Source organism: Alligator mississippiensis, chromosome 4 (assembly GCF_030867095.1).
Source record: "Alligator mississippiensis isolate rAllMis1 chromosome 4, rAllMis1, whole genome shotgun sequence".
Taxonomy (NCBI): Eukaryota; Metazoa; Chordata; order Crocodylia; family Alligatoridae; genus Alligator; species Alligator mississippiensis.
The window spans coordinates 8110854-8125242 of NC_081827.1; the positions used below are offsets into that span (position 1 = coordinate 8110854).

Consider the following 14389-nt stretch of genomic DNA (forward strand, 5'->3'; position numbering starts at 1 on the left):
TTAATGGTCATTCCCTTGTTAATAAAGCCAGAACCCGAGACAAGAATGAGTTAGGACTCTGCATAGCACAGGGACTGTATTTGCAGAGGAGAGAGGGAAAGACACCTACTCAGGCTAAATGTCTGTGTTGTTTAACGTCACCCATACAATCTCCTGAAGTTGTGGAGCAGCGTGCTAAGTAATGTGGCATGCTCAATCTCCTTGGCATGGCTAGCGCTCAAAGAGATCAGGTTCAGTGCTACGGCTGCAGATGACAGTGGTGTGAGCAGGATGGAAAGACATGTAGAGCATTTGGGGTTTCTTCCCAGAGAGATGCAAATCAGAGTAGCCATAGCAAGAGCCTGGAGAGGTCCTCAAGCTTAAAGATCTGGATCCAGATTGGAGTCAGGACCAAGAGGTTGCACGGCCACTGTTTCAGTCCATGCTGGCCTTTCAGCCTGTGATAGAGGTGCTTGCCGAGGGGAGTGAGAGGAAGAGCACTCTGGAAATGGGAGCGCAAGGAGACGACACTGAGAACACGTAGGGGACCCGACAGCTCACACCAGTACCCACAGGTGTCTCTGGATACTGGTCACTTCCAAGTGCTCCTATTGCCAGTAGCATGAGCTACTGGGGCAGGTGCTCAGTAAAGGGGCACCAGAATAGAGAGAGGCTCCAGTTGCATGGAGCAGAGCAGGGCCGTTCCCCCACCCCATGGCACACACCACTGCTGGGAAGGGAGGTGTCACCACAAAAGCCAGGTTCGCCCTTCCCTGGCCCTCCAGCCACCACTGAATGAAGGGCTTTGCATCGGTGCTTGGCACATCAACCTGTGGCAACATCTCAACTCCCAGGAGCATCTCCCACTCCAAGCTCCCCTCTGCTTCCCTTCTGGTGCAAACCCTGTTGGGTGCAACCCTGCTGCCCCAGGTGCAAACTCGACCACTTACACTTCTGCCTTTAGTCATCAGCCTCCTTTATCCTTGTCCCATAAGATGTGTGTGCAGGAGCTTCACTGATCGCACCCTGGTGAGCCTGCCCACAGGGGTAGGGAGCAGGGCTGGGGATGACAGAGGAGGAGAGCGAGGCAGTGATGGCAGAGTGCTCCTTGCAAGCGAGCCTAGGACTGGGACAGGTACCCTACCCTGCCACACGCAGCCATATTGACCCCAAGCTTAATTAAGTTGTCATTTGTCCTCAGTGGCCACCGCTGCTTCCAATTAACTCTTCTTAATTAAAGCCTGAAGATCTCAACATCCTGAGCGGATGAGGAGGGAGTCACCAGGAAGGAGCAGAGCATGGAGAGGAGACTGTTGCAGGAGGGCAGTGGCCGCAGGGAGGGCCGTGCAGGGAGGCTGCAATGAGCAGTCTAAGTCCAAATGACTTAGACACGAATTTAGGGCCAAGGGCTGGGTTTCTGCAGGTTGGCTGAGGCACAGGACTGCATGGGAATCACTTGTTGATGGTCCAGGCTAGACTAGCATCTGAGATCTCCCGAGGTCCCTTGCTCCGGATCATACGTCCTCACTGGCTTTGCTAAGAGCACCAACCCAGTGGCCCTCTATAGTCTTTTAGGTGGTTTTTGTCTCGCCCTATTTAATAAACCGCATTATCGTGAATGCGCTGTTCAGGGCTTTGAAATGAAATCAGCCTTGCTTTTAATCTTGCTGCAGCTTTTCAGGAGCTGGCTGAGCCTCGAAAGATAGGAGCAGCATTCACAGAACCCACCCGGCTTGACAGTCACTGTTCAGTGTTTTGGAAATGTATCTTTTGACTGTTGGGTAGGAAATTGGCTACTTAAGATGCCTTTTTGTGCATTCAAATTAACTTAGTCCATCAGCCTGAATAAATCCCACTGCTGTATTAACATCCAATTATAACAGCCGAGATTGAGCAATAATTCACATTTGGGCCAGAATGCCGGCAGTTTAGCGGGGTGGAGGGTGGGGAGGGGGCAATGATGTATATTGAAGAAAGTAAAAAATGTGAAGCCAGAGAATGATGACTAAATGCCTCAGAGGAGGCTTTGTGAATGCCTGATGCCGCAGGTGGAAGCCAGATTTCTAACAGGATTAGCCGCCGTTGTGTCTCAGATCTGAGACCGCAATTATTTTGTTTTAAATGACTTGGTGCAGCTTGCTTATACTCGGGATGGGGCTGGGAGCCAAGCCGACCGACCGAGCAGAGGTCTGGAAGGGAGGCTGAGACCTGGACAGAGAGGAACGGCAAGCTTGCGGGTAAGGCGCTTGAGTCTGACCCGGCAGCAGTGCCGGACCGCTGATTTGGAGGAATTTAAGTTGAAAGGAGAGTGCTGAGAACTGGGAGACCTCGAAAAATGTCTCTTGGGGCAATAAGGAGTCATGGTCTTCCTGAAACAAAGCCTGCTTCACCTCCTGGTCCTTTCACTGGGGTGATGGACCAACGTGCCCATCCCATGCAGCACTGGCCAGGGGACCCAGCATCGCTTCCCACCTGAGCTATGGATGGGCAGGACAGCTCCACCTCGCAGCATCTGTGGCAGGACGGCCTAGAGCCACGGACCCCAAGGGTGTTTATACATGTGCTCGGAGAGTGGGTGGGCGCTTTAATGAACGCGGCCTGGAGCGTCTTGTTGAACAAACTTTAGATAAAGCACCCTACTGCCATTTTGAAGTGCGGGGACACTGATAGACGAGATGTGGGAGTAATTGCTACGCTCTGGCAGACTCGATTGAGTCTGTCCCAACATGCTGTAATCACAGCAGGTCAAAGCTGCCTCTCTGCTCCTGTATAGGCACCCCAAGAGCCTGCCCCAGGACTTCAGTATGGATGTAGGGCGGCCCTAGAGCTGCGGTGGACTGCCTAGCAAGGGTGCCCTGGAGCCGGGATCCCAGAAATGCTGGGATTTCAGCAGCCCCAGTAATTGAGGCAGGGTTTCTGGGACCCCGGGTCTCTGGGAGCCCTGTCCTTTGTTTCACTACAAGTTTGGTGGGGCCAAGATATTCCAAGTGAAACATTTGAGTTCACTTATTATTATTATTTTTAATGAAGAAACTCCATTTCACTGAAATATTTTGAGCCAGCTTTACTTAGGGCCTGGCCTTGCCATCCACTTGCTGCACAGCTAAAATAGGAAGAGCATTACCATGCACCAGCTGTGTGCACACTCCTGTTCGGTGGTAAGTGTGAACTAGCTTGCTGTAACCTCCCCCTCTTTCCCCACGGAGCAGCAGCCACCTGGGAAAGCCCTGCCCTATTTTCCTCCCTGGTTAATTGTTTGTGCCTATAGAGACCTGGGTTCAATTCTCAGCTCTGCTATAGGCTTTTGGGTGACCTTGGTCAGGTCACTTAGCCTCTGCCTCAGTTCTCCAGCTGCAAAATGGGGATAACAACACGCCCTTTATCTGTCTCATCTATCTGGCTTGCAACCTCTCTCCTCGCACTGTAGGACCGTGATGCTGATCCGGTCTTCCAGCAGATTAATATACGTGGCTCATAATATCTCCCAAGTCCTTAGGCAGAATGTGTCCCAAATGCTCCATCCAGCTGTTGTCCTGATAAAAGGTCGGTCCTTGTTAGGTTGGGAAGGGACTCCAAGCTTGACAGTCCTGGCATTGGTGCCAAGTGGGTGGAAGGAATAATCAAAAGCGGGTTTATAACAGAGGTAGCAGAGTAGTGCCCGGCTCCTCCGCTGTTATTAGCACTGACAAGACACCGCACTTGCGGGGCCAGGGGACTTTTCTTTTTCCCATATTTTGGGGGCAGCATGAAAGGCTGATTGCTCCCGGAGGGCACAGGCATTTCTCCAAACTTCCAACTTGCAAAGCTGAGCCGAGTTAATTGCAGATTAGGTTCTGCGGGGGGAAAAAACGGAGCTGTGATGTGTCTCCTTTGCTGGATGTGCTTTTCTGCTAAGCTGACGACCCCTAGGTGGCTTTCCTTTCAGTCAGCGCTCCCTTCTTTTCTGTAGTCTCTTCCTTTATTAATTAGAAGGTCTGACACTACAGCTCAAGACATTTACCAGCGTGACACAGTTTTAATTAATCTCACGATAAAGCGACTTGAGGTGAACTCATAAAGGGCCCAATGCACCAGCAGTAACCTGCTCCAGTGTGAATGGCTATACTGGAGTGCCACGCGATGTGGAGCAGGGTTGGGCACGAGTTTATGCTGGGTCTTTGTGTGTGGTGGTGGCAATGACATAAAGCACAATGTAGTAGCACGTGCCTATGTGCCCTAGACACAGGGAATGGGTGCCACGAGGCCTAGATGTCTGCTATAATCACGGTCCTAAGGCCTGCCGCATAATATAATGGGTGCTTGAAAGGTGCCCTAATGCCACGGTGCCAGGCAGTCATGAACAAACCTGTACCAGACTGTGCATTTCGGTTTAATTTTTCATCACAATGTGCCAGCGAGCCCAGCTCTGAGCAAGTATCCCTGTGGCCGGCATAATCAGACTCCTGCTGTGGTTTAGTGGGGTGTTGCAGTTGTCCTAAATCTCCCCTTTCATGTGAACCCCATGATATTATCACCCACACTTCACCGTTCAGGCTTATTTTGTAATGGGAAGTGAACTCAGACCGTTAGTAAAGTCTAGGTCTGCTCAGCTCCCCAGCTACAGGCGAAAAGCAGGTCAAGACCCCAGCGAGCATTGGGGTGCTTTGCATCTGGAGCTGAACTTTATCTGGGGCTCTAAATCTAACTTGTGGAGGAAGATCAAATGCACAGCAGGTTGCTTTGAGGTTTGCATTCTTAGTCACTGAATAATTTACTCCTTTAACTGGATTACAACACAGAGACGCCAAACCCGGAGGTTTTAACAGGAACGGTGAAGCCACTGACAGCGGGCCAAGCACATGCAAGCTGGATGCCCACCTGGAAGATGCCCCTTAGCCAAACACAAAGTGCTGAGCTGAATGCAGGCCTGGGAGGATAACGTTTCGGGAGACGGGAGATCTGCCCAGCTGCTGTAATGGTTTCTTGCCTGACATGGCATCAGTGGGCCAGTAACAATCCCTACCCTATCCAGGACTGCATGAAACAACCTGTGAACACTTTTACAAGTTTGCCTAACCCTCTCTCTAGCATTTTCCCATTTTCTATGTTTCCTCGGCCCCAGGACATGTGCACACAAGATTTCTGTGGCTGGTCCTGCAGAGCCAAGCTATGAGAAGTTTCATCAAGTCAACTTTCCCAGCCATTTTGACACTTGCTGGTTGTTTAAGAAGTCCCAGTGGCAACAGCTGGATTCATTGGGTGCTTTGCCAGAGGCAATGCTGAAGGAGATAAATAAAACATACCCCAGCTCTGTCTAAGGCAGCGGAGGGGCCTCCTGGAAGGCCTATGAAATATGGATTTGCAACCTTTTCCACAGACTCTGTTCTGGGTTTTGGGTCCCCTAAATGGGGAAAAAAGCAGGCTGCGATCGAACACAAAGGGTTTCCGCAACTGCTTCTGTAGTCTAGGATTTTGTTTGTGATGTTGGGGACGAAACAGCCTATTCTTGTTCCCTTTCAAAGCACCACCAGAATGAATCTCAGTCTGTCGTCTCATGGTTCAAGCCCACTCGAATGTTATATCCTTTTTAAAAAGTGTCTGAGAGTTTCAGGTGTATTCTCTTGTAATCTGTCATGAGAAGCTGTTCTGCAGTTTATTGTTGGCAGCTCTCGGTGGTGTTTCATCAGGGTAATACCGTACTATATCATCCGAAGGAATAAACTCGCCCGGCTGACATGCTGGGGCGAAAGCCCTGGCGATTGATTGTGTATTACAGATCCACTCCCTAGCTCTGTTGGTGGGAGAGGCTCTTTCACTGGGTCTGGATTGTAAGTTTGCTTTTAAAAAGGCAAGGGCTTGCATCATCTAAATGGGATAGAAATGCTCTGGGTTCTTCCTGCAGGACATCAGATAAGGAATTACATGAGAGCAGTGCGTGGCAGTGCTGCGTGTAGGCTGGGTGGGGTGGATGCTCCACAAAATACAACCCAAGCCCACTTGGTGCACTTGATGCAAGGGTGCACTGGCTGCTAAAAGCATCTTGCCTATGCTGATGATGGTTAAAAAATCCCATTACATGAGCATGAGCCTCTATCTGCTGAGCGAATGAAGCATGGCTGGTAGTCTTGGAGGTTGTAGCGAACGCTCAAATAGCCTCACCATGAGAGGGGTCAGTGCCATCCTGCCCCTTGCGAGGGTCACCTGGGCGCCACGCTGTGCTAGGACAGGACTGGAAAGTGAAGCTTTCCCCCACAAACTGGAGGGGCAGAGAGGCCTTGAGACAGCTCTTAGCTCTAATGGAGCGTGGTCCAGGGTTTGCAGGGAGGGGGGATGCTGCAAACAGTTCCTGAAAGTGCAACCAGGATGTAAGACTGGTGGGTACATCGCTCCCCCCTTTGAGCTCAGTTTTGCTATTCAGGTTGTCAGCTAACCCTAAGTGGCATGTGGAGGGGGAGCTGACCCTCTGGCATGGGGCTTTACCCATGTTTTGCAGTGCAAAGAGCCCATGTGCGGTGCTGCCTTGACAGGGCTCGGTGCAGGAAGCAATCGGGCAGGATGTGCGGGCAACAGGAGCTGCTGGCCTGTCTGTGTCCCCCTGTTAGAGCGATCGGGACTGAGAGAGACTGAGCCCTCCCCGCTTCCCCAGGGTCACGGCAGGCTGCAATGTGGGTCAGTAGAGCTGCAAGCAGCATTTTTTTCAGCAGCGCTGCCTCTGCACCTCGCCCGGGGAAGCCTGCTGAGATTCCCTGGCAGGATGCCAGCCTGCCAACGGAGATGGCTGCTGCGAGGAGTGCGAATGGGTTCGTGGCCCCGCAGCGTGGAAGGGGACCACTGAGCCGCCAGAAAGACTGACGCCTTCTCCCCCTTCCTCCCACAGCTGACCCGGGTGCCCGTGGAGTCCTGCGGCCAGTACAAGACCTGCAGCGAGTGCCTGGGCTCGGGGGACCCGCACTGCGGATGGTGCGTGCTCCACAACACGTGAGTACAGCCCGACCCGGCCCCCTCCGCCCCCCACGCACTTTTCTCACCCTCCGCAGAGCTGTAAATGGATGGGGCTGCCTCAGGCCTGTCACTCGGCGGAAGGCAGAGCAGCTCGGCTGCGGCCCCTGGGACCCTCCATGCACGTTCCCTGCATTGAAGCGTGCATCTACCCTTCAGTTACGACCGGGGAGGAAAAGGAGCAGGGATGCAGGCCTGCTTGGGAGCGCAGCTCCTCCGGAGCCTGGGCCAGCTGCCGAGGGGACGGCTTCATTTGCTTTGCAGCAGTCCCCCTTCATTCGGGTCTCTTTAGGGTGCCAGGAGGGCAGGAAGCTGGACCCGGTGGAGAGCTATCACCCAAGCGCACCTGACAGCTGGGGGGGCCAGGAGTCCTGCTTTGACCCACACAGGTTGATTTCCATGGCAGAGTTTCAGAGTTTCGTAGTTATTAGGGGCTGGAAGGGACCTTACAGACCATTGGGTCCAGCCCCCCTGCACGTGCGTGAGGGTGTGACAGGCCATTTGGCTGGGTTGGGCTTCTGGCTCGACAACTGCCTGGCATTGCATTTGTGAGGAGGACCTGCCTCATTCCTGCTTGGGGTGGCGTTAACCCTGGAACCTAGTGATCACCGCCTTACCATCGACGCGGCTGTTTCAGTGCTGATTGCTTCGAGCTGGAAGTGGGGGGCCACTTCCCTCATGCACATCATTTCCCTCCTGCGTGGGTCCCGGTATCACCGCTCAAGGGGGAGTTTGCTCGCGGAGGAGGCAGCCCCGGCTGAGCCACACTTCCTTTGACAATGAGTGCAGAGGACCTCAATGTAGATGGCCCGGACCCTCTGGAGCCTGTTGGTTGCTTGAACATGAGTCTTCCCTTGAGCACCTTAACCCTGGCCACCTCTTCCTGAGATAACCCTCTTCCCAAGCCAGGGGTCTGGGTGAGCTCCAGGGTGGGGGAAGGCTTGATTGCTATTAAGCTGTGAGTGCCAGAGTCCTTTCACATGCAAAATCCCCTCTGTAGAGCAGCTGTGGCCTAGAAAGACATCAGACTCCTCTACTATAGAGCTCAGCAGAGTGCTTTGCTGCCAGTGATGTCCTCACACATGGTCTGAGCCTTGGGTGCCGGTTAGCAGTACAGGATGCCCATTATTCAGAGGTGGTCTTTTGTTGTAAAGGCCAATGGTTTCACTCCTCGTTCCTCAAGAGGCCACTTAAGCTGTGTCAGTCCCTGATAGAGCCCAACAGTGTCATTTCTTACGGTGGTCATCAGGAGTCACCGGGGAGTAGAGGGGAATGAGCAGGAAGCCCATTGCACAAAGGGTTTGACCTTCATGCAAACCCTTTTCATGGGTGCCACCCCGAGCCCATGTGAACCCCCTGTCCCCTTGCAAAGGTACCAAGGTTTGACTTGATTTGAGATCACAAGCATCTGTGTCTCGGATGCTGCTGTCTCTCGAGCCCTGGGCTCACTCAACGTGCTCCGGGCAAGCCGAGCCTGAGCTCTGGGTGTGTAATCACTAACCCGGGGCTGCCAAGCAGATGGCATCCAAGCCCCTGCTAGTCCCCAGTGGCACGGAAAAGGTGAGACCACAGTCATTATGTAACACAGCTTCAGTATATTCTCCCTCTCCATCTTCTTATGCTGTCCCTGCACTGCGGTGTCTGGGTGCTCCTCCAGGAAGGAGGAGCAGCATGTCTTGCAGGCCAGGAGGGTTGCAATGGCAGTAAGAGGCCAGCTTGGCTGGTTTCTAGGGACCCGACCTCTTCTATATCAAGCACCCCTGTGGATTATCCCCATTGATTTGTTTATGTAGTATCATTCACCGATCGCATAGCGCTTCACATAACATGGCACTACTGAATGCAGGCCCAGGACAGCTCACGGGGATGACATGATCTGAGTTCCCAGCTCCAAGCTGGCCTGTCCCAGTCACTAATGAGTGCCGTTACCTTCCCACGGACCTGCTGGCCATTACATGAACTCGCTTAGCAAGGAGGTTCCTGCATCACAACATATGCTTATGCCACGGTCCCTTTGGTGGGTGCCATAGATAGGCTGCAGTTCATTTGCAGCGCTCCAGGCCAATGCGTGTTGTGGGGGGTGAAGACAGGGGAAGCCCAGAAGGCTGCTGGCAGCCTCGAACCCTTTATTTGGTAAAGAGACGATGCTTGGACTGCCAGAGCTCTGCAAAACCTCCCTCTTTGGGATCTGGCCCCATGTGGGTGCCGATTACATGCAGCTCATTCTGCAGGCACGAAATATAACAGATCCTCCTTGGTACCCCAGCTTTCAGGGGTCCCTTCAGGGCCATTCGGGGCATGTTAGCATGACTCAGTCGCCCTCACCTTTGACAACCCTCTCTCCCAAGGGCTGAACCCATTGCCTCAAGGTCTAACGCATGAACCTCGACAGCTCTAAGTCAGGGCTGCTTCCTTCTGCCGGGAGCAGGAGCAGGCTATTATCATGCATGGAGAAATACCTGACTGCTGGGGGCCAGGCTCCCCGCTCTGACCCACACAGTGCCATGCACTGGTTTGGCGATGAGGAGGAGGATGTGAGAAGCTCCCTGCCTTAGCATGGCTTTGCACAAACACCACTAACAGCAATGTGTGGACATCACAAATACCTGATCTAACAGGCAAGAGCCAAGCACTGCAGCCTCTGGACAGAGACGGGCAAGGGGCACAACACAGTCCAGCACTGAAAGGCATCTCAGATGTCTTTCAGCTGATCACTGGAAGTGGAAAGGGTCTAAGAGGAAGGTACAGCAAGGGAGCGATGGATGCAAAGGGGTGCCAGAGCTGAAAGCCACACACCTCTAGGTCTCCAGGGTGAGGGAGCAGCAGGAGGTCCCAGGACACAGACCCAGGTTTGCTGTGAGCATGGGACTGAGATCTCATTTCTCCGTCTGGGGGAAGTATTTAAACCCAAGGACTGAAGAAGAAGGCGTGATGACCGCTTGGTCAGTGGGATGATCTGGATTCCAGGTGCATAGACCAGCCCGTGACATTCCCCCGTGATTGAACCAGAGCCGCAGCAGATATTTCATCTTGCGCTGCTGCCGCAGCCTCCCAGGGTCAGCGGCAGGAGCAAGCAATCAGTGCACCTGGTGATAAATCCCCCGAGGGAGGGGCAGGGGCAGGGACCGCGCCAGATTGCACTGCAGCGTGCGGACAGGGAGCTGAGCAAAGTGCTGGCTGGGGAGGAGGCCAACCAGCTTGGAGAGAGGAGGCATCCAGTGTGCAAGCTTTTCCCCGAGTACCCTCCTCCTCCCGACAGCAATGAGACGCCAGGGCTACTGGGTCCTATTCCCTGCACCACCATTAACTCTGTGCGTGCCCTGGGCCGCGTCATATAACCCCTGGCTCCTCATCTGTAAAATAGGGAGATCTGTTATTTATGCGCCGTACAGCAGGGTCAGCGGGTTAATTTGCTGTGGGTTTTGAAGTGCTTGGGGAAGCTCAGAAAGGAAAACATTCTCCCCCCTCCCCTCCAAGCGCCTCGTCTTTGTCCTGCTTCCCCTGGCTGGGCTCGGTCTGGGCTGCCTCCTGCGTACCCCTGCGTCTGCCCTCTTGCCAGGAGGAGTTACTCCGCCGAGATGAGAGGAACCATACTGGAAAGTCCTGGACATCGCTCCTCTGCAGGGTTGGGAATGATGTTCACATACCTCAGGGCAGTGTCATTCACCCTTATTGGCTCTATACCTTGGACCACTGCAGTCAATCTGGCCTCAGCTCGATGTGTTATCACCATCCTCCCACCCAAGGGAAACCTGTCGCAACACCCGCCCATCACCAGCACACTCACGTCATCCTTCCTTCTCATAATTCAGCCATTATAAAACCAGCTGAACACCCGTCCCCTTGGAGGGGCTGAGATCCCCATTTCACAGATAGGAATACTGAGGCACGGGGAAGGGAAATGAGCTGGAAGTCCACGGTCCGATCCTGGAGGACCGGAGCCCACCTCCCCTGGTGACAAGGCAGGCCTTGTAACCTCCCAGCCCTGTCCAAGGGTCACCGGAGGCAGAGGCTGGCCAGTCAAGCACACAGCTCCTCTTCCTTGAGCTCCCTGCCGTGCACGAGCATCAGCATCTGATGGTCCCACTGCAGGTCTCAGGCACGATATTCCTAAGGGTCCCCTGGGGGCTGGAGGCGGCTTGCGACCCAGCTTTGCTCGGCCGTACCAGGTTCCCTGTGCAGGGGCAGGGAGCCAGGGCCAGGGATTGATTTCCAGGACTCTCCCATCCTACCCTTACAGGGGGAAATCTGACTCTGCGGTGCAGGAGAGGGAAAGCGACAGATGCAAAAGAGAAAGAAAGAAAGAAGAGGGCATTGATTGGCTTTTCCATGGCCAGGAGAGAGACCAAAGAAGTGCTGGTCACCGGAGCTGCTCCCTGCTGTATCTGCAGCCCTCATCTCTTCCCCCTCCTGGCTGGAGCTCAGCTTCCCTCCTGGGCTGCATTCAGGCCTCTTTAGGCGGTGATGAATCATTTAGCTGGTGTAAATTGAAAATGTGGCGCTTGGCTGCTGCTCCAGTCTCCAGGGGAGAGCGAGGGCTGAGGTGGAAGGGGAGAGGCACCGGGCAGAGCAGGGAAGAGCTGGCACATAGAGACCGAGAGTCTGAGCCAGCCGGTAGCAAGCGGGATTTGGCTGGGGACAAGGTCACAGCAATGTCGCTGAGCTGGAGCCTGGTGATGAGGTGGGAGAGGAGGAAGGAAGGCTTTGCTCTGCTTCTCCACTTGCTCCTGGTAGATCTGTCCCCATACCAATGCCACCAGGGCCCTGGCCAGGGGTGACTTCCAGTCCACTTGCCCCAGGTGGCTGCCTTGCCCCTTCTACACCTTGCCTCCTCTGCCACTGGGCTTCCTCCAGGGCCCAAGTGAAGCCACGGAGAGGCTGAAAAAAGAGGGGAGGAGAGGAGTGAGATGGCAAAAGGCCCATTCTTGTCTAATTGTTTCTTCAGGTGAGCAGCAAACAGGTATTCAGTTTGGGCAAAGACTGTATTAGGGAGCGGGGAGCCCTGTCCCCATCCCAGCTGGGTACGGGGGGAGCAGCCGTGCAGACTTGTGTCCCTGTACCTGCCCATCACCTCTGCACACATCGAGAGCCAAACCACCCCAGAACGACACCCAGAAGCAAAGGTAGCCCTGAGACGTGTGCATGCACCCGGTGCACAGGCTCATACAGTTCCCTCCCTGCGTGCATGAGACCACACACATGCAATCACAGACATGCACAGAAATCACTCCTGTGCACACGCAGGGACTCATACGTACTCATCAATACACATGGTACTTCACCTCTCTGTCTCGTTTACACACACAACAGTGGGTCAGGAGGGGCTGTGTTTCCCCCAGGGTGGAGCCACGGCAGACCATGCACTGCTGAATGAAGCTATGCTATCTGCCTCCGCCTCGGTCCTGCCATAGTCCCAGCCACCAGATAGGGCTCCCTGTCACACTCACCAGTCTCAGCACTGCCACTTGCAATGCGGAGAGAGCATGAACTCATACTCTCTTTGCCCGTGCATTCATCTCCTGCAAATACACACATGTTTGAGCAGTGGCCTGTGTTGAGTGCCGTCGGGTGTTATCAGTGTCGTCGTTGCTGTTGTCCTCATCGGCTGCATTGTTGCATCGTTCACGCTGATGTGTTGTTAGTACTGAAGTCTCAGAAACTGTGGCGCTGTCAAAAGTTGCGGCCAGGAGATCTGCACACCAATCTTGTCTTCAAGAATGACTGCAGGTTTGGTTCGGTGGGAAAGATTCAGCCAGATTTTTTGTCTACAAGCACAGCCCTGACACATTTTGGCCTAACAGGTACTTCAGACTGGGAGTTAAGGCCTTTGTACCTGTGACAAGGTAGTCAGCACAAGACCACGCAGGCTCCTTTAGGCCACTACAGAGTTCCCCTGATTTCCAATTCTCCTGTTATACAACGATTAAAATAAATGACCTATTGCAGTCCATCTGTATCTTGAATATCTCAAACTGCCTTGTACCATGGGCTTGTTTCACATCCTGACCTGGGTGTTCCTGTTCCAGCCTTATCAACCTGGTACTGGATTATCCTGCCCTTTGTACCGCCGTCTCCCCCTCGCATTTTTGGGTAGGAATGCACATCTGGCCCATGTGCCTTGTTCTGCTCATGTGAGGAGGTCACGCATCAGGCAGGTTTTCTGGCCAGGCCCACTCTGGCCAGTGCTTTGTGCGGGCACAGATTGATTCATGGGTGGGTATAGATCGATTCATGTTCCAGAGAGGCTGACGCTGAGCCCCACCGTGTGCCACTGTACTTGAGTGGGCACACTAGCCCCATGCGGAAGGAGTGGCATGCCCTGAGCAGTGGGGACATCCCTGGCAGCCCAGAAGGGACAGGGCTTGCTTGCAAGGACTGGTCCTTCACTGCTGGATGCAGGCAGGGCTGTGTGGCTGTCTCCAGCACATTACTAGCTCCCTAACTACTTACCGCCTTGTGCCACTGCCACGTACGGTCCCTCTTGGAGGCTGAATAGTCCCTGCAGGGTCTGCTGATTACAGCCCCGGAGGGGGCACGGCCTGCAGGCCATGAATGGGTTAAGGGGGAGATGGCTGCAGATTTACCCTTCCTTTGCCATGGGGCCTGACCTTGCTCTGTCTCTGCTCGTTGGCCCTTGGATGGAGCCAGCCAGGAGACTAATTTCCTGTCCAGCAACGAAAGCCGAGACATGTTTCTTGAATTTTTGCCACCCGATAATCTCAGCTGGGTCAGCTGAAATATCCCATCCTGGTAGCTTCAACATAGTTCACTGAGATGCCGCCCTGTCTTGTTTTTAGCCATCTGGAGGGAGATTAACTCAGATTTCCTGGCAAAAAGTCAAGTTGTGCTGAAGGGTGTTTTGGTTGGCAAAGCCTCAGTCCCCTGCCTAGGACCCCATGCCGGGCTCAAGGGAGGACCAGGCTGCAGATGGCCTCTCCCAGGCTCAGCTAGCCAGGCCTGACCAGTGATTAGTTGGGAGGCCACTGTGTATGTGGCATCCGTGGTACGTGGCAGCACCCAAGGACTGCATGACAGGGCTTTGCTGTTCCAGCAAAGGATGCACAGGGGAGTCCTGGGCAAGGTGGGCGTCAGGTCCAGTCTTTCACCGGAGACATTTACCCTTGGTGTCCTGGTATCAGCCCCTTATCCTGCCCTGTGATTGCAGGACATGTCCCTAGACAGCTGTCCTGATGGGAAGGAAAATGCCACTTACACCACTAGCCTTGCATAGAGGTTTTGGTGCGGGAGGAGGAAGGAGTCTTAGCTTTCTTCCTTCCACAGACTAATGCCCAGACAAAGGGGGTGGGAAAAAAAAGGCCATGTCTCCTCTTTGCAGTAACACGATGCCGCTCAGCAGTCCCAGGCCTATCGATCGACCCTGACTTTAACTTTCTTGGTCAAAGTCTTGGGAATGGCTAACGAGGAGCTCAGG

The 14389-nt window shown here is 53.9% G+C and overlaps 1 protein-coding gene across 1 annotated transcript in view; it reads left to right on the forward strand.

Moving 5' to 3' along the window:
* PLXNA4 (plexin A4) overlaps positions 1-14389 on the forward strand; it is a 523137-nt gene that overhangs the window by 318013 nt on the left and 190735 nt on the right. The window contains exon 5 of the mRNA XM_014607569.3: positions 6836-6936. Within this exon, the coding sequence (XP_014463055.1) occupies positions 6836-6936 (101 nt within the window). The remainder of the gene's footprint in view (positions 1-6835; positions 6937-14389) is intronic.